This window comes from Schistocerca piceifrons, chromosome 4 (assembly GCF_021461385.2).
Source record: "Schistocerca piceifrons isolate TAMUIC-IGC-003096 chromosome 4, iqSchPice1.1, whole genome shotgun sequence".
Lineage (NCBI taxonomy): Eukaryota > Metazoa > Arthropoda > Insecta > Orthoptera > Acrididae > Schistocerca > Schistocerca piceifrons.
Genome location: NC_060141.1, coordinates 292,312,692 through 292,333,630, shown reverse-complemented (window position 1 = coordinate 292,333,630; position 20,939 = coordinate 292,312,692). Strand labels below are relative to the sequence as shown.

The 20,939-nt window shown below is 38.0% G+C and overlaps 1 protein-coding gene across 1 annotated transcript in view; it reads left to right on the top strand.

Annotated features, from left to right (window-relative positions):
- LOC124795477 (integrin alpha-4-like) overlaps positions 1-20,939 on the top strand; it is a 554,156-nt gene that overhangs the window by 372,127 nt on the left and 161,090 nt on the right. Inside the window, exon 15 of the mRNA XM_047259514.1 lies at positions 6,646-6,790. Coding sequence (XP_047115470.1) covers positions 6,646-6,790 — 145 coding nt within the window. The remainder of the gene's footprint in view (positions 1-6,645; positions 6,791-20,939) is intronic.

Below are 20,939 nucleotides of genomic sequence, written 5' to 3'. Positions count from 1 at the left end.
GCCATTTTTCTGTGCATTGTCTACCTTTTCTTATTTGATTTTCCAAGGCTGAGAAGCATTCATCCAGCTTCTAAACTCTTAGTTTACTTCATTTGCATATTCTATAAACTGTTTCCTTGTGAAAAACTCTTTTGTCACAAAGTTATTTTCTTACCTTGATCTTAAATCACCTTCTGCCTGTAATTGAGCCTCTAATTATACCTCAGGATGTTGGACTTCATCCAGGTAACTGGAAAATTCTGGAATCTCATGCTGTTAAGAGAAGTTGGTTTCAAAGTTCATAAGGTGACTTATCAGCAGTGTTTAACACCATCACACATTGGCTACTGTTTTCTACACTCCACAACCTGACTGTGGACTTCAACCTAACCAGTTCCATTCCTTTACACTGCAGAATAAATGGTTGTGCATTGATTTTCAAGGACATCACAGCTGATGGAAGTTACAGAGGAACAGTTGCCCTCAAGGACGTGTACTATCCTCAATCCTGTACTATATACACTCCCTCAAAAAAAACGTGAAGCTTCCAGAAGACATGACTGGATGACAACTTATCTTCAGATAAGTACACACTATCAGCATACAAGTAAATGATTAAAACTACAATTCTCTGTGACAGGTGGAATGGACATCAGAATGCATTAGAGTTGTTCTTGTTTAGTTTTGTCACCTGGCCTGGTAGTGTATTTAAGCATGTCTAACCACAACTTAAGGAAGGACCACCATATTGTGCCCCAACACATTATAACCCCTTCACATCTGCAGCTGCCCTCAAAGAAAAAGTAATGAAGTCTCTGCAACATTCTGTGCCATCCCACACTAATAACAGTGCCAATTTTCAAAAGGAAAACACTCATATAGATATAGCACATGTTTCTGTGAGCTGTCTTCATTTCATTCATTTCATTTTATTATCTTCCTGTATATCATTTACATGATGTAGGAATTGTCACAACAAAGTTATCATACTAGTACAAGTACTACAGACATAATAATGGAATATCACTTTCAAGACATTTTTTAAAAGTTCACTCCTGGAAATTGAAATAAGAACACCGTGAATTCATTGTCCCAGGAAGGGGAAACTTTATTGACACATTCGTGGGGTCAGATACATCACATGATCACACTGACAGAACCACAGGCACATAGACACAGGCAACAGAGCATGCACAATGTCGGCACTAGTACAGTGTATATCCATCTTTCGCAGCGATGCAGGCTGCTATTCTCCCATGGAGAAGATCGTAGAGATGCTGGCTGTAGTCCTGTGGAATGGCTTGCCATGCCATTTCCACCTGGCGCCTCAGTTGGACCAGCGTTCGTGCTGGACGTGCAGACCGCGTGAGACGACGCTTCATCCAGTCCCAAACATGCTCAATGGGGGACAGATCTGGAGATCTTGCTGGCCAGGGTAGTTGACTTACACCTTCTAGAACACGTTGGGTGGCATGGGATACATTCGGACGTGCATTGTCCTGTTGGAACAGCAAGTTCCCTTGCCGGTCTAGGAATGGTAGAACGATGGGTTCAATGATAGTTTGGATGTACCGTGCACTATTCAGTGTCCCCTCGACGATCACCAGTGGTGTACGGCCAGTGTAGGAGATCGCTCCCCACACCATGATGCCGGGTGTTGGCCCTGTGTGCCTCGGTCATATGCAGTCCTGATTGTGGCGCTCACCTGCACGGCGCCAAACACGCATACGACCATCATTGGCACCAAGGCAGAAGCGACTCTCATCGCTGAAGACGACACGTCTCCATTCGTCCCTCCATTCACGCCTGTCGTGACACCACTGGAGGCGGGCTGCACGATGTTGGGGCGTGAGCGGAAGATGGCCTCACGGTGTGCGGGACCGTAGCCCAGCTTCATGGAGACGGTTGCGAATGGTCCTCGCCGATACCCCAGGAGCAACAGTGTCCCTAATTTGCTGGGAAGTGGCGGTGCGGTCCCCTACGGCACAGCGTCGGATCCTACGGTCTTGGCGTGCATCCGTGCGTCGCTGCGGTCCGGTCCCAGGTCGACAGGCACGTGCACCTTCTGCCGACCACTGGCGACAACATCGATGTACTGTGGAGACCTCATGCCCCACGTGTTGAGCAATTCGGTGGTACGTCCACCTGGCCTCCCGCATGCCCACTATATGCCCTCGCTCAAAGTCCGTCAACTGCACATACGGTTCACGTCCACGCTGTCGCGGCATGCTACCAGTGTTAAAGACTGCGATGGAGCTCCGTATGCCACGGCAAACTGGCTGACACTGACGGCGGCGGTGCACAAATGCTGCGCAGCTAGCGCCATTCGACGGCCAACACCGCGGTTCCAGGTGTGTCCGCTGTGCCGTGCGTGTGATCATTGCTTGTACAGCCCTCTCGCAGTGTCCGGAGCAAGTATGGTGGGTCTGACACATCGGTGTCAATGTGTTCTTTTTTCCATTTCCAGGAGTGTACAAGTTTAGACATACAAATTAAAATTTTTGGCAATAAATTTACACACAATCAAAGTACTCATCTACGTCATGGAAAGTTTTGCTTAAAAGGTAATTTTTAAGTTCAGCCTTAAATTTTACTTCATCTATTATTGCCTTCATGTACACTGGCAGAGCATTGTAGAGTTTTATTCCAAAATAACTTACATGCTTTTGGGTTTGTGTTGTCCTTATCCTTTCTACATACAAATTCTTATGAGTTCTAGTATTATAATTATGGCAGTCCTCATTTGTACGTAGATTTTTCATATGTGCTCTTGTACACAGACTGCTTTTAAAAATATACAGTGATGGTATTGTGAGTATTTGCAGTTCTTTGAAAAGGGGCCTACAATGAGTTCTTGGAGAGTTATGTGTTATGATTCGTACAGCTCTTTTCTGAAATTTGAAGATATCTGTTAAGCTTGATTTTGTTTTACCCCAGAACACTATGCCATAAGACACGATTAACTGAAAGTAAGCAAAATACACTAGTCTAGTACAGTCTGTGCTGCATACTCTAGATAATATCCTCAATGCAAAACATGCCGAATTGAGCCTGTGGTATAAGTACTTGAGATGGTCTTTCCAGCTTAAGTTCTGATCAATGTGCATGCCCAAAAACTTTGTGGATTGCACACTCTCTATCTTCTTATCCATTAGTTTTAACTGGAGGTCCATATCTTGAGTTGCTTTGCCATACTGTATATAATTTGTTTTACTTAGATTAAGTGTTAACTCATTAGCATTAAACCAATGATGAATATATTTCAGGACTATATCAGTTGTGGTCGTTAATGATTTTTTATCATCACTTATAATTATGCTAGTGTCATCTGTGATCAACATTATTTTGGTAGAAATATTAGGATTTTTTATGTCATTTATATAAAGCAAGAATAATAAAGGACAGATAACACTGCCCTGTGGGACACCTATTTCCAATTTCTTTGCATCTGAGACCCACTTGATTTCCTGATTTTTATGCTCTGCGATGATTTCTACCACCTGAGTTCTATCTTGAAGGTAAGATTCAAACCACTGCTTCACAACTCCCCTTACACCTATTGCCTCCATCTTGTTTAACAGAATTTTGTGATTTACTGTATCCAAAGCTTTAGATAAATCTAAGTTAATTCCCACCACACATTTTTTGGTGTCGAGACTCCTGACAATCTCTTTGGTATAGGCATGGATAGCTGATTCTGTGCTGTGGCCTGAGCGAAAGCCATGTTGATTGCAGTTTAGAAGTTTGTGAGCATCTAAGTAATTTATGAGTCTGGTTTTCATTAATTTCTCTAGAATTTTTGAAAATGATTGGAGAAGGGATATTGGTCTATAATTTTCTACCTTGTATGGATCTCCATTTTTAAACAGAGGTCTAACCTTAGAGATTTTCAACCTCTCAGGAAACACACCTTCGCTGAAAGACAAATTGGCAATATGTATCAGGGGCTTTATAATTTGTTGGGCAACTTTTTTTATTATTGACACAGGCACTTCATCCACACCTGCAGACATTTTTGATTTTAGACTCTTTATCACCTTTAATATTTCATTATCATTTGTGGGAGTTAACAACATACTACTGTCTACTTTTGGGGCTGTTAATTTCTCATGTTTAGTAAAGTTTTTACTTAATGACACTGGTACACTTAAAAAGTAATTATTAATGTAATATGCCAGAGTTTCATCTTTTAATTCAATATTTTCACTATTTTTGAGTACTATTTCCTGATCCTTGAGGCCCTTACCTGTTTCCCTTTCACAATTTCCCAAATAGTTTTTGATTTACTGCCTGATTTTCTTATTACTTTATCATTACTTAGTAATTTTGCTTTTGTAATTATTTTTCTATATATTTTTTTGTAATTTGTTACATATTCTTTAAACTTGGGGACAGTCCAACTTTTCAGTCTATAGTTAAGCATTTTCATGTTCCTGGAGGAATTTCTAATACCTGTTGTGATCCAGGAGTTAGCATGTGTATGCCCATATGTGTTTGTTTTGACAAGTTTCTTAGGAAAACACATTTCAAAATTCAACATAAACAGGGAAGAAAAAACATTATATGCAGTGTTTGTGCTAGTACTTCTGCCCATGATTGGTTAGTCAGTGTATTTATGAAGTGACTGCAACTATTTGTGGAGAAGGTTCTTTTATATATTTGGTATGAACTATTTTTGGTCACAGGGGCTATGGGAAATTTAAGGATAAGTGCACTGTGATCAGATATTCCTAGGTCAACATTTATTACATCTATATCTATGGCATCTATATTTGTGAAGATATTATCTATGAGACTTTTTGAAGAGTTTGTTATTCTTGTAGGGTTAGTTATATGTGGATACAAATTGTAGCTATGTAAAACACACAGGAACTGATCTTTGGATGCACCTTCAGTCAATAAGTTGACATTAAAATCTCCACTTATAATTATTGTTGATTTTTTATGATGTAATATTTTGAGCAATGCCTGTAACTTATTTCTAAAAATTTCAGGATCACCACATGGTGATCTGTACACTGACATTATTATTAATTTACTCTTTTGCATATTCAACTGTATTGCTGCAGCCTCAAAATGTTTTTCTTCATTCAAGGATTCAGTTACAGTCATATTTTTAACCTTTACTCCAGGTTTTACATAAATGCAAACACCGCCATGTCTTGTTTCCTTCCTGCAAAAATGGCTTACTAATTTGTATGGGGAAATGCAAATATTTTCTAGTTCATAACTCATGCGCCAATGTTCTTGAATGCAAATACAATCTATACTAGCTTCACAGGCTGCAATCTCAAGTTCTAATATTTTATTTTTAATGCATTGTATGTTAAGGCTCATTATTTTTAAATCATTGAAATTTGATTGAGAGGAGTTTGTACTCATGTTTCCCAATGTTACTGGCTGTTCCTTGCCGAGGCTGGGTACCAAAATTCCTTAAGAATTACACGTTTCCTGCTCCTTGTATTTCTTACCCCTGGATGTGCCACCACGCTTCTTGTATCTGTAGTTGTAGCTGCTGTTTCAGTGGATGCTGGAGGTGTTTGTCTGCTTGATGTTGAGGTTGTCAAACTGTCAGAAAGATCCCCAGATCTTTCCACAATTGAACATGTGTCACAAGAACTCACTACCAGCTCAGACATAAACCCCATCCCAGTGCCAGTATCCAGGATATCAAGCATCGGTTACAGCAGTTGTGGACCAGCTTGCCTCAGGAGAGAATACAATGGCTTTATGGCACCCTTCCAAACTGAATCAGAGCATGCATCCGGACCAGAGGGGATGCAACATCAGACTGAAAAGATGCTTTATATTACCAAGTTCTTCATAACTCAGATTTGAAAACCCCCGAAAACAAAATTATACACTCTCTTCAACCCAAGAAATTTTATTTTGTTTTCTCCATCCTTCTGGGTGCTTAATTTTATTCTTTTAGTTTTTGTTCCTTTCTCCTCTGTCCCCCCTCCCTCATCCAAACCCACCCACCCATCCACACCCACACACACACCCACACACCCAGCCACCCACCCACAAACACACACACACACACACACACACACACACACACACACACACACACACACACACCAGCAGTGTATTCTATACAAATGACCAATCTTTGGCTTCTAACACCAGGAGTTTCTTGTATTCTGATGATCTGCTTTTGCCCCACAGAGCACACACTTTCAATTAGTGGAAAACACCTCCACTAATGTTCTTGAGAAATTGTCAAGGTATTTGAGTGCTCACCAACTTAAACCAAATCCATCTAAGACACAAGTATGTTCTTTCTGTTTGAGAAACCTCTGCAATATAAGCTTATCATTGTTATTATTCTCTCTTATCAATCATAATTATAAATATAATTTAATTTTTTCTTTCAGTCTTTGCTTAAAGTTCAGAGTTTTTTGTTTGTTGTTTAATTCAGGAAAAAGAATTTGGATTTCTTTTTCTCAAAAACATTAATATCTATTTAGAAACAATTCCTTCTACTCAGCTATGTTGAAACATCAGCATCTGTAGTAGATTCAAATCAAATAGGGATTATAAAAAATTGATCTAATAATAGGTAATTATTTCATGGTAATAATGACAAATAATTGACTACTGATAAAGATAAATAACACATTTTTAGAGAAAGCAGTTTATTTATGTTCAATTCTTCCACAGGCATTGATACATTTTGCAGAAATTGTTCAATAGTGAACTGGAAAACATCAAAACTGTCTGATACTCTCAAACTGCCATTTTCTGACTGTGGAGATGATGAGATTTGTAATTCTGAGCTTCACTTACAGTGTACTTTCCTTGATATGTGAGTACTAATCACTTACATTTAAGGTAGTTAACTCAAAATGTTTGTGCTAAGCGTTGTCCAATAAATAACTCTTCAAATAATTGTGATGTGCAGCTAATCACATTCCATATATCTGTTTCATGGTTGATTAGAAGACCATCAACTATAATTATGTCTTATTAGTAGCAGAACTATATAAATCTGCAGAGCTAAAATTTGAAGTAGTGTTTATTGAGATGAATTTGAAACTGAACTGATTGCTAACATCAGTCTTCATAATTATTTATTAAACTACTTCTGTTTCTAAAAGCTAATACCAACAGAAAACAACTGAATGTTATACTATAATGAAAGCAACTTTCAAGCACTATAGTCATGACTTTTTCTAAAGCTGGAATAAGCAGTGATGTTATGGTGCCTTAATGATAAAAAATCATTTTTGTTTGTGGTTAGTTGCATTGTATTGTAGGAATTGGGGAGCATGGAGTGATTTATGTGATAATTATGGTACAGTGCTCAGCCTAACACTTGTTATTATGATTACTCACATCTGCATTTATTGCACAAATCAGGTGTAAGCAGCTCTGCTGTCACTGGATGTTGCATTCAGCTTAATGCTGAATTCCACAATTCAAACAAATACAATGCCTAAATAAATGCAAATTAAATTCACTCACAGAAATTATGGTGCACACGTTTCACACTCACCAAAAGACACTTTAAATAGTAGGCAGTGGCAACAGCACCAAAATTATGAATGAAATAAACAGACGTATGACTGGAAACAACTACACTGAGGTCAACAATTTCTACATTAATAACAAAATATTGCTATCATGACATTTATTTTAAAGAAGAAGCAAATTAAAGATTAGTTTCTTTGAACAAGTTCCAAATAGAAAATTTACAATTTTAATATTTGTTTTAGTCTTTGGAGAGACCTAAAGCGGCAGTTCTTATCTGTTATGATGCAAGCAGTGAGGTGCAATGTTGTCAGCAGCTTATCATTGCAGATGTCATGTTAGAATAAGCTCTGTCGAGTGTAGATGCTGCAAATGAATTATCTCATGTGGAATTTTACTTTCCACGTGGTAACAATTTCATCAGTGGCATATTATAGGCCACTGTATAGTTGGACGTTGTTACAGTTGTCACCAATATTCAGCTTTGCATGATAATTTATTATGTCTCCCATGCACAGGGCTGAAGTAACACAGTTCAGTAGAGGATTTTAAAGTTATTTTGATCACAGAATTACAGTCTGTTCATTTAACACTTGAGTAACTTGACACAACTGTCCACTGTTGGCAGTAACATGCACACTCTTAATAACCAGTCTCTATATGCCTGTGGCACAATTAATGATTCATGCACATGGTAGTCAGTGACAGCCTGAATATGCAGCGAAGTTATGAAGTATTTAAAATACACACAGCACAGTCATAGTGCACACAGTTCTTTCCAGAACTAACTGTCATAGCTAAATGACAAGTTCATTTGGCAGTTTTACACAGTCCAACTTCTCTGTTTACTTTAAATGTTTTTACATTCCATTACAGGAAAAAGCAGAAATGTATCTCATCATTAATCAGTGTCATTCACACTGACTGTTTCATGATGCAACACAATCAGCACTCTTTAACCTCCTTCTGCCTTCTCAGTACGAACAAGACTGCCATCCATTCTTCTCACACTATTTGACTCTCACAATCAATATTCTGATTGCTCTCACTCTGCTTGTACAATATCTCAGTACACTTTTAACTTCACTAACTGATTCCAATCAAATTAATGCAATAAGTGACAAATGAAGAATCAAAATATTTTACATATTCAATAGACAACTAAACTAAACTAAACACCATCCAAACAGGCCTTGGAAGGCCCAACAGTACCAACTGGCTGCCATGTCATCCTCCGCCCACAGGCATAACTTAATGCAGATATGGAGGGGCATGTGGGCAGCATACTGCTCTCCTGGCTGTATCTCAGTTTACAAGACAGGAGCTGCTACTTCTCATCAGGTAGCTCCTCAGTTTGCCTCACAGGGGCTGAGTGCACCCCATTTGCCAACAGTGCTCGGCAGACTGGATGGTCACCCACCCAAGCACTAGCCCAACCCAACAGAGTTAACTTCAGTGATCTTCCAGCAACCAGTGTTATCACTGTGGCAAGGACATATTCAATAGACAAGAAAACCTAATTACTAATGTCCAAAAGGGAAATAATATCAGTTGCTTATTACTGTTTTTACAACAAACAATTACCCATTACATTATACAGGGTGTTTATAAATTAATATTGGGGTTTTAATGCTTTATAATATTTATTATATGAAACTTACAGTTATAAATGACATGTCAAATGAAAGAGCAACTCAAACAATTTTACCAAGAACCATATAAATGTTAAATAATAGCAAAGTACGTGATTGGTTGAACTTCACTGTACCCAAGCGCTGGATAGACCACAAGAGGCCCAATGTCTGGGCTTGCTTTGCATGGCCTCCACGTTCACCAGACCTAACACAATGCAATATTTTCCTTCATCAAGGATGGTGTGTATGTGCCTCCACTACCAGCAGACCTCCCTGATTTAAGAAACTGAATTGAAGCAGCTGTTGCTACAATCACTGAAGACACACTTATCAATGTTTGGGAAGAACTCGGCTATAGAATTGATGTGTGGTGTGTGACAAATGGTGCTCACAATGAACATTTATAAGGTTCTTGGTAAAACTGTTTGAGTTGATGTTTCATTTGACATATCATTTATAACTGTAAGTTTAATGTAACAAATATTATAAAGCATTAAAACCATGATATTAATTTATAAACACCCTGTATAACAAAATAAACACTATGCTATATCACCAGAAATTCATGTATAACTATGAGAAAAGCAAGAAAGAAAACAGAGAAAAAACTTCCTATATAGGTCACAACTAGCAACATCTTAACAATGCCATAATATTTTAGGCTATCAAGCAGAATTCTGTGGTTATGGAATTCACCATTAGCATAATTTTTGCTATTTAGCTCCATGGGATGTCATTAGTGAGCTCACATTTGGTTATTCCTTTAGAGAATCCTGGATGAAAACTAAATAGAGAGGTAGCTGACAAGTCCTACACACAAAACTGAATAAGTATTCCAACTACAACCTCAATAGCTTTTGAAAAGTCTGAAAAGCGTAAAATGAATCTGTTCTTAGAGGTGGTCTTTAGCTGTAGATTTGTAGATGGGTCTTACTGCAGCATATATCAGTCTCTCAGGATGTGGGAAGTAAGTCACTGACTGGTTATAAAATTGCATAAGAGTAGATCTGTCAAGTCAGTACAAGATTTAATTCTGCCCTAGAAATATCATCATAGTCAGGAGAATGACATAACAAATTTTGAAATCGCCATTGAGATCACATTTTCTAAACTAATTTCTGTTGGTGATGTATGCAGTGCTCGCCAAAGTAATACTTGGAGAGTTCATAACAATCACAGGCCTTGTCAAAAAATTTTATATTGCTTCCAAGGAATATCTAAATCATTATTATGTTATGGGCTTAATTTACCTTTCAGGCCAGCTACAAGAAACGGTTTATCAAACTACATTTCTCACTGATACAGGCTATTCTTGTCAGAAAATTTAGCTGGAAATAAGAAGACATGTCACCTAAAATACAACAATACTTGTTAGCTGATGTGCACGGAGCACTTAATCTAGAGATACAACTATCAGTAAGCCCTACTGAGCATTCTGCTTGAAGTGTGTTTTTACATCTTAAAAGTTTTCCACATTTCTTAAGTGAACTTCTTTATTCACACTTAATCTGGCTTATCACTACTGCTAATAGCAGTAATATTCCTCCCCAATGTGTCACAGGTAGAGAAGTACCACCCAAGAATATCCCAACAGAGTTCATAGGGCACATTAATATAATATTTGTCCGTAAAATCTTTGTGTACTTTCTTCTGGTTGATACATTTCAGATGAATTTTTATTTGTTGAAAAACTCTTGGTTTAAATAAGGATATGTGATATTCAACAAGGCCTGTGAATGCCTGAGAAACTTCATGATGCCTGTTTTTTTGGTTTCTTCTCATATCCTGCAGAGAACTGTTGTTTGCATTGTTGATTTTGAGACATTACATGAAAAGTCAGAAATGCCTTTTGCAGTTATAAATAAATTAGTCTCTAGTGGCAAGGATGATTTTTAATTTTTTAAATTGTATACTAGTAATCAGTTCTAAGACTATCAGCACCATCTTCAGATGCTCTTCTTCCCTTAGCAAAATTTTCCAAAAAATATATTACAGCGGTGCATATATAACATAACAGCATTACTCAAATAATATATGTCATAAATTGTCAATACTCTAGTGCTCATAAGATCAGATTTAAGTGTTTCTTATTGAGTCATTACAATACTCAAAGTCATAGACCAAATATTAAGACATTAATATTTCCTATCTTACATGTGTTAAATGTCATCATATAATGTTGGCAATGAATTTTTATTTAAAATTAAGGACAATTTACACCAGGGGTGTATATATCATCCTCTAGAAGCACCAATCTCTCTAGACACAGGTAGCTCTGTTCCTAGAGCATCACCAATAACCCAGACTTCATAATAAAAGTATGTCATGAGCAGAAGTAGTACCTAGCAATGAACTTGCACCATCTTCACAACTTGCACCCTCTTTAAGCACTATTTTCAACTGCCTTAATTGTTATACATAAACAACTGTGACAAGGCTATTTTTTAAAATCTTTCTGAATTCATGGAATAACTCTAAAAAATTTTGTTCCGATTGTTGAGCAGTTGTTGGCTGAAAGCTTCACAATCCATTGCACGTGCAACAAATGTGCAAATATCGCTTCACCTACATACTTTCCTGATAGAAAAATTTAGAGACAGAGAGAAGGAAAGAATGGAAACTGTTGTTTAATGCTGTCCTCTCCAAAGTGTTTCATGAGAACATTACTGCCAACATGGTTTACATGTTCCTCTTCCATTAGCTTCATATTTTTTATTACATTTTTCTTTCTTTCTTGACATTTTGGTTTTTTACACAACTGGACTCTATCTTCAGAATTATTTACAGAACCTCAGCTACTGAACCACAACACATGCAAGGACTAGGCTAAAAGACCTCAAGAGTTACTAGAAAGGTGACAACAAACATTCAAGTCACAGTGTCCCCAATCTTCACAAATGAAAAGCTTTTGTCATTTGATAAAGGTTGTTTTTATCACAAACACTTTTGTCAAGGTTAGTTTCCATAGAACCATATTTTCTTTGAGCTGCAGTAACTCAACTAAATTTGGTGAAGCATTTGATGGGACTTGGACATGGGTACTAGATTGCGCGGAAACTTGCGTATTTAAAAAAAGAGTGTGGGTGTTGTTTTTGTTATGAGCTCTTAATCTGTTTCTGGGCTACCTCCATTGGAAATTCTTTGTTTGTAAGGTATCTAGAAATATTATTATCTGATTTCACTAAACCCTTGTTCCCCTTATGGATGCTGTGTCTGTGAGTGTTCTGACCATGCCCACCCTCTTAGTTCCGAAAGTTGCTTTATTAATGTTTGGAGTAACTTAGTAACTTGGGCAGCTGATTGAATTTTCAAAGCAGTTTTCACACTGAGATAGTAACACACTGCAGTGAATAACAGGGACAGTTGAATTTAAATAACCAGTTATGTTAATAACAATTATAATCATCTTTTGTTGCTCTTCTTTGTTTTGTATTGATGGCTGATTGTGCATTTCCATTCTGTGATTTATCTTTCTGTAATCATCTAGAGGATGATCATGTTGATGTTTAAATAATAATATGAATTCTGATGTACTTTCTGCAGAATTACACATATTTTTTCAGTCATTTCACTTCACGGTACAAATCAATAAAACACACTCAACTCGTTCTCCATCCTCATAGTTCAAACTTGCACAACCAACTGCAGAAAATAACATGAACATTCAGTGCCCATATAGAATTTTTGGGAGGGAAAGGGAATTTTATAATGAATAAAATTATTAGTAAGGGGGCAAAGGAGGCTTCATTTGTACCATGAATGTAATCATACTGTACCATAAGTGTGCAAATGTGGGCTATAGTGTCAGTGTTTGGGTGCACAGCATACGACTAGTCAGACTCGCCACTACAGTGAAAAAAGTACAGCAGTGAATCCTGTTATGATGTTATGGAACCTTCAGTGCCACATTCACAGACAGGCTAACTATTTTGATGGGTGTGTGTCCCATGAACCTACAAATAAGAAAAAAGGCTGTCATCTTCTGGAAATTCTTGGGGAAATGGTAACCAATCAGTTACTAACAAAGGATATAGCATCTGTGGAAAGGCAGCAGAGATGGAATTCCTCAGATACAGGAAAGATTACGCTTTGATTTCCTCCTGTTGTAAACGAAAAGCTTCAGATAAAACATTTTGAAGCAAGTAGGGGTACATTTCTGGATGTGGACTGTATCCTACATATGTTAATAGAATAGGTAAGAGGGCATCGAGCAGTTGTGGCTGCAGCAAAATCAACACACTAGATCATGTCAAAAGGGGTTGTACCATAGTTGAAGATATAGCAAGGACTGCTTGGCACACTTTAAGAGGTATAATCATTTTTGGCATAATTAGAGTAAAAGACACCTTAAATATTGTAGCTGATGCTGTCTCAGGAAAAAAAAGTGCAATATAGCCAACACATGCCACTCCAGAGATGAGGAATGACTGTATATAAGGGGGTTATAATTAAACATTTTCTACTTGAGAAGCCACATGAAAATGGCTGATTGTAAGAGAATGAAACTTAAAGCAAGCAATTTTAAGGACATGCAGAAGAGAAATAATGAACAAAACATTGAAGGACATTTTTATTTCCCCATGAGAGGCTAACATTTATTAATTGTGTACCATCGTTTCATTCCAGTTCACAAATGTTGCCCAGTTAACAATCATATCCATCCACAACAGCCTAGAACTGAGCAAGAGATACCATTTCACAATATTGTTCTTAGCTCTTTTCAAACAATGGGTGTGTTAGGTGTCATTCCACAGCTTTTGCACTGCTTGAAGAGCATGCATCTCATCTGGCACTCTCATCAATGGCAACAGTAACTTCTTCAACCATTTGTGGCACAATTGGCTATTGGCATCTCCAAGGAGCAATTCTCAAATTTCCAGTTAATTTAATGTTCAGAACCATGTTCTTCAAACATGGTGCAGAAAGACCAACTCTCTATGTTCCTTTAATGTGTTGATACTTGCAAAGAGCAGCAGAACTATTGCTATTGTTTTGTTAAAATAGTTATATGAGTAAAGCCCTGCTCACCTTGTCCAGATGCATTTTGACTGTCTGCAGCTGCATGCGCAATGATGACTGTTTAAACACCATGTCACCATGCCATTTAAGTGCGAGGGTGAGTTTGCAACAATTATTTTCTAGGGAATCTTAACTGCTGGTGTGCATTAGAAGTAACAAGTAAACAGCATATGCTGCAAGTCCTAAAAACTCCTGTTTTGTAATCTGTCTACCTCACCGCCAATTTCTGTGTGTGCCAAATGGGCGTGTATTGGGAGAATACTGCAATAGCGACAGTCAATCAGCATGGACAAGTGTTTGCTGCTCACACCATAGAAGCTGTATGTACAGTACAAGTAGCAAGCACACTTTATTCCTTGCTGGTGTAATGACTGTATTTGTGGTGAACAAGTGAGTTATGTACTGAACTGAAGACACTTACATTTGATTTTCTGGTGTTGGAATTGCTCCACACAATACGTAAGTCAACTGTGAGAAACACGTAAGTCTTGCACCCCAGTACCATGCTGTCTCGTGTTGTCAGAAACAGTTAGAAGCCTTTCTCTGAAATGGGGAGCAAATGTGATGTCCTGTGGCATTACCGTCAGGCTTGGCAATGCTTCAAAAATCGAGGCACCCACACATGCAATAAAAAGACACACCTTGGGAGTTTATGTTAGGTGTAAGATGAGTTTCTGATGGTGCGTTGGCACCAAGTTTCACCAAAATTCTGCCCAGTGCCATCATGAACATGTCACATGTTCAGTAGTTCATCACACCTACTCTCACCCACGTTTCACCCCTCTTGTGATGTCTCTGCACTGGTGCTTGTAAGTGCAATGCCCAGTTTAGAAATCATGCAGTTTTCTTATGGGTGGTCAAGTGTAGCATTACACATATATAGGTGAGCTTACCAGCTGGCCATTGTTGGTAAGAGATGAAATTGTTGTATGACTGAATGCTACTAGCCCAGGAGATCATGTCAGGCCACAGCAGATGCTCCAGGCCAGCCAGGGGTGAAACAAGGAGCACATGGCTGGAAACCAGAAAATCCCAACAAGGGGAATTTGGATGAGGCCTTGATCACTTGAGAGAGCCAGCTGTGCTCCCAGAAATGGCAGACTTTGACACTAACAGAAAGATGGCTTCTTACAGCTCTCTGAGAGCCTATAATAACTTACATCCAAATGTTAATGCAAATCAGAATAAATCAGAAATTCCAGAAAAATGTGGCACATCCAATGACTCAACAACATTTTGATATGTTTAAAACCATAAAAGTTAATATTTCACAGCGAATAAACATTTACACAATGAACCTGCAAATTAACTTTTAAATGCTTCACAAAATTTCAACAAACATTATCTCATATGATAGCATTGCACCATAGCTGTCAGCCCTGAAAGCTATGTATCTGTATCCATTTTAATTATTGCTTTATGACATCCATTATATCTGTTCCATTATGCAAACATTTGTCAGCTGCCACAATTACAAAGTAAATGAACTCGCATGACTACCTCATATTTTGTCATACGTAACATTTTCATTTAATGAACACTTTGCTACTTTCCCAGTAACTTTATTTAAATGTTGATTACAAGTGCTATTAAAAACTGTGTTAATTCAAAAGTGTTCAATCACATATGTTAGTAGACACAATAATCCAAAACAGAACCAAAAGATACTTCTATCAAGAAAGCATTAATAATTATTTAAATACTATTTGAGAAAAATTCTTTGTCATTTAATTTGAATGTAGTTGTGAAAGAGTACTGGTATATTTGCTTATGTACAAATTTTTATTTATAACTATCATAAATTATCTGAAAGTGATGTAATATTCCTAACATTTCTTTATTTAAATATTGTTGTAATGTATTAGTTTAGTCTAGGAAGTGATCAAGAAGAGTCAGATCATTTCTATAATGGGTGAATGTTTGATGGGATGGCCTTCAGCCAATGGAAAAGCAAATAGTATTGTAACATTGTGGGAGTCAAGTGTCGACTGGGACTTTCCAAGTGAAGAGCTCAAGGGAACAATTCTGGACACTGTGTCAAGTGCTGGAAGATGACAGATCTACCCATGGTAACAGGCATGATTAATTAGCATAGTGATGCATTCCTGGCAGTGAATGCCCACTACAATGTTCTGACAATTCTTAGTTTTGCATGTGTTGATCTGTGAAAAATCATGTTGAACTGTGAACTGTTGTGAACTGGTGAACATTTTGTGTATTGCAATTATGGTTCAAATGGCTCTGAGCACTATGAGACTTAACTTCTGAGGTCATCAATCCCCTAGAACTTAGAACTACTTAAACCTAACTAACCTAAGGACATCACATACATCCATGCCCGAGCCAGGATTCGAACCTGCGATCGTAGCGGTCGCGTGGTTACAGACTGTAGCGCCTAGAACCGCTCAGCCACCTCGGCTGGCTTGGAATTATGAAATTGACTTAGTTTTCATTTATCTTTCATGACTATTTAGTTTGAGGATTTTGCTACCATTCTCGTAATGCTCTCAGTATAACTTCATTGCATTTGATAAGGTTTATTTATGTCTGTATTTTACCTGAATATCATAGGACCACTTCCCATTAATTTGAGATGTCGTTTCTTGCATAAACACTGCTCAATATAGTTTTCTGTCATCTACATTGGTTATAGATGTTATGCATTTTATTAACTCTCAAGAGTAGCCATTGCATAGTCTATTTGACTATAGGATCACAGCTACAGGTTATTATTCACAGTGAATTAGCTGCAGGCCATGAAAACAGACAAGCACAGCTCAAAGGTATGACAACATTGAGCTATTCCTTTTTCAACAGAGCCTTGCATAGCCCAAGTCCAGTACATAAGTTATCAGTAAGCACAGGAAAAAATGCAACTTGTTTTCTCAAATGATATACTGTTTTGAAGAGCAACTACTCAGCAGTAAGAGTTAGGTACAGTCGCAATTGGGGTTTTCTTGCCTGCGATATGAGTGTAATCACTTTAGAATTGTAATTCTAACACATTAAAACATTCTGTGATCCAGGTCCCAAATCGACTTCATGATTGGCAGTTTGCATGGGGGCTCCAAGCACAAGATTTTGCAGCAGTTACAGGAGTGAGAATTGGTAGCAAAAGATAGGCATGGAGAAATTAGGGACAGAACTTCAAGAGAGAAGAGGAAGGCTATGCAGAGGCTTGCTGAGCTAGAGTCTGCAGAGACCAGCAGCAGCGGACACAATGACGGTAGCACAGCAGCAGTGGTGACCACGGCAATGTGGACTACCTGCATTGACTTCAAGATCATCACCATCGGAATCATCTACACTTTTTTGGCAACAGCATTACAGCAGAAAAAGCTAGGATGACAGACAAATTAAGTATGTGCACCAATAGTGTTAAAATACTTGACCCTGAAGCATCATCATCAATGATGGAGCTTCCAATGATTAAGCTGTCACCCAGCATGTGTGGTTGAGATAATGTTGGTGGGCCCCTTAGGCCAAACTCTGAAAACAGTGACTTTGATAGGGATGATATTAGTGGAGCAGATCATCAGAAATCAGAGACAGGAAGTGTAATTATTAGTGATTCAGTGGCACTGTTAAGGGCAATTCTGACAAATTTGAATCCTAAGATGGGGTTACTGGGTACAGAGATAGGTTCAATAAAAACAGAAATAAGTTCAGTTGACAAATGTAGCAGAATGTGTAAAATCTGAGGTTAAGAAAGTTAAATCTGATGTAGAAGGGAAGATGGATTCAAAATTAGAACCTATAAGGGCAGATGTAGGCAAAATTTCTGAAGAGATTGGCCCAGTTAACACTAGAGTCAACAAAGTGGCAAAAGATTTCCAGGACAAGCCATAAAAGATGTATTAAGAGCTGGGTAGTGGTGTCAAGAATTGTGTGCTGAGGCAAAATGCACTTGAGGAAGTGACCAAATATTCTATTAACAATTTCCCTGGTAGACTGTGAAAAAGAGATGGTGAAAAATAGACAACAATTAGAAGAAGAAATTAATAATAAAGTTTTGTGGCAGGAACCACAGAGTAAAGACCTATGGACATAAATAAATTCTTTAGCAGCAAATCAGGCTACTACTGCGATAGGTGTTCCTCGTGTTAATTGAGGAACAACAAAATGTTTTGCAAATGATGGAAAATACCACCCAGTTGATTTTCTTGGTGTCAAAAGAGGCAAAAATTATGTTTACTAGAAGACATATTGAGGGCTATGTACAATCATTGGCAAATTTAATAAGTGCATCATTCACCACCTATGAAGTGTCTGAGAATTATTTCCTGAAAAAATTCTGGAGTGGAGCAAAACAAACATGACTCCAGAGTGAGTTCATAAAAAAGGTCATATTTCTAACACTGAAATGGGTTGATGCCAGATTTTTGTGTGTGTGATCGACCTATGCTGAAGCATATAAATCATATGCTGGTACCATTGACAGAGGTTACGACACTTGAGAGGCAACAACTGGAATTTTTACAATGAATTTTTGTCCACAGTCCAACAAATCCCATTGATGAGTTTTTAGATTTTATTCAGAAACTTAAAGAGGTGCTGATATTTTATTGCAATCGATAAGGGTAATTTCTGTCCATATTTTAACTGCATATCATAGGACAATTTCCCATTTATCCAAGAGGTCATTTCTTGAATAAACTCTAGTCAATGTAATTCCCTGTTATCTATGTCAATTACAGATGTTAGAATAGAACCCTTGTTATTCAATTATAATACATTTAACATTTATTTTGTAATTCTGTGTATCTTAATAACTCGCAGTTTTAGTCAATGCATAAACTATTTGATAGCAGAATTACAGCTACTGGTTAATTTTTGTAGTGAGTTTGCTGTGGGGCATGTAAGCTGATATGCATGGCTTGACCCTATGACTACAGCAAGCTGTTCATGTTAAACAGAGCTGTGTGCAGCTGAAGTACCTAAGGTGTGAACGATATCAATAAAAGATACAACTGGTTGCTCGTGTGAGATGCTGATTAGGAGAGCAACTGCTCAGCAGCAACAGCTTGGCACTGTTGCATGAGAAAAAAATTTCAGACACACTGCCACTCAGATATTACAGGAAAATCCATCATGAGGTGTTATACAAGGCATCAATAAAACCACCCCTTTCCTTGGGTTATTGATTTCCACACATTTTTTGGTCAAAAACAAAAGTTTGTAGTGCAATGATCAATATGATGATGTTCTTGACAACTGTCAACAGTGTTGACACCCAATGGATGATTCAACCTTATTCTAGATCACCATGGTACTGCAACATCTCTGAATGTAATTTGACCCAATTTTAGTGCAGTACAACCACAATTTCTGCTCTGATATACTGTGTGGATTCATTAGGGACTGTTCAAAATCATGCAATGAAAACTGAATGTGACCTGAAGCAGACTTGGGTGTTTATGCTTTTTCAGCCCTCTTGTTTCACTGTCTCCTAAGGCATGACCATGGGATGCTGCAGCACTAACATCCCCAGGAATAAAATGGCAAACACCTGCTCTAGTGTGGTAAAACCCTTGGTGCCACCTGTGTACTATTGTTCAGCCCCTTAAATACATACCTTGTCTCCCGCTGGGATAAATGTCTTAATGTTTGTGGTGATTTCTTTGAATGTTGTGGCAGCTGTTCAGTTTTCATTTGACTGCCTCTTACATAATCACCCTGTATAACTCTATGGAGTGGGAATGAAGCCCAACAGCACTACAAGTGCTTGGTCGAGTAATGGAATAGTGAAGGGAGATGACCACTAATGTACCTAGCAAGGCTGGGGGATTCAGAGAAATATAAATGCTGCACATGACACATTGACATGTTATGTGGAAGCAGCAGAATATTTCTGGACCCAATGGAGCTCCAAACTGGCATGTATTGTAGAGAGAAACTAGATGCATTCTGTTAGTAGTATATTTGTGTGTGTGTGTGTGTGTGTGTGTGTGTGTGTGTGTGTGTGTGTGTGTGTGTGTGTGTCCATCTCTGACTACAGTAAAGGGAAATAGAAATGCTACACAAGGCACTATGCTATTTAACTGTTATCCAGGAGCCAGTGACCCTAAGATTCTCATATGTAACTGTATTTTAAGTGTTAGTATTAGTAACATAATTTTCAATGGTTGTAGCCATATTACACTGAGATGACAAAAGTCATGGGATACTTCCTGATATTGTGTTGGACATGATTTTGCCTGGCCCAAAAGTTGTTGGAAGTCCCTTGCACAAATACTGAGTCATGCTACCTCTATATCTGCCAATAATTGTGAAAGTGTTGTGGTGTAGAATGTTGTGCACAAACTGACCTCTCATTTATGTCCCATAGTTGTTTGATGAGATTCTATTTAGGCAATCTCGGTGACCAAATATTTACTTGAATTGTCTAGAATGTTCTTCCAACCAACAGCAAACAATTGTGGCTCAGTGGCATAATACATTGTCATCTATAAAAATTCCATCATTGTTTGTGTACACAAAACCCATGAATGGCTGCAAATCGTTTCCAAGTAGCTGAATGTAACTGTTTCCAGTCAATGATCAGTTCATTTGGACCAGAGGACCCTGTCCATTCCATGAAAACACAATTCTTACCATTATGCACTCACCACTAGCTTGCACAGTGAATTATTGACAACATGGTCCATGGCTTCGTGGGATCTGTGTCACACTCTACCTCTATGATCAGCTCTTACCTACTGAAATTGGGACTCATCCAACAAGGGTATGATTTTCTAGTCATCTATGGTCCAACTTAAATGTTTGCAAGCCCAAGAGAGGCACTGCCCACTGTCTCATACTGTTGGCGAAGGCACTCACTCGGTCACCTGC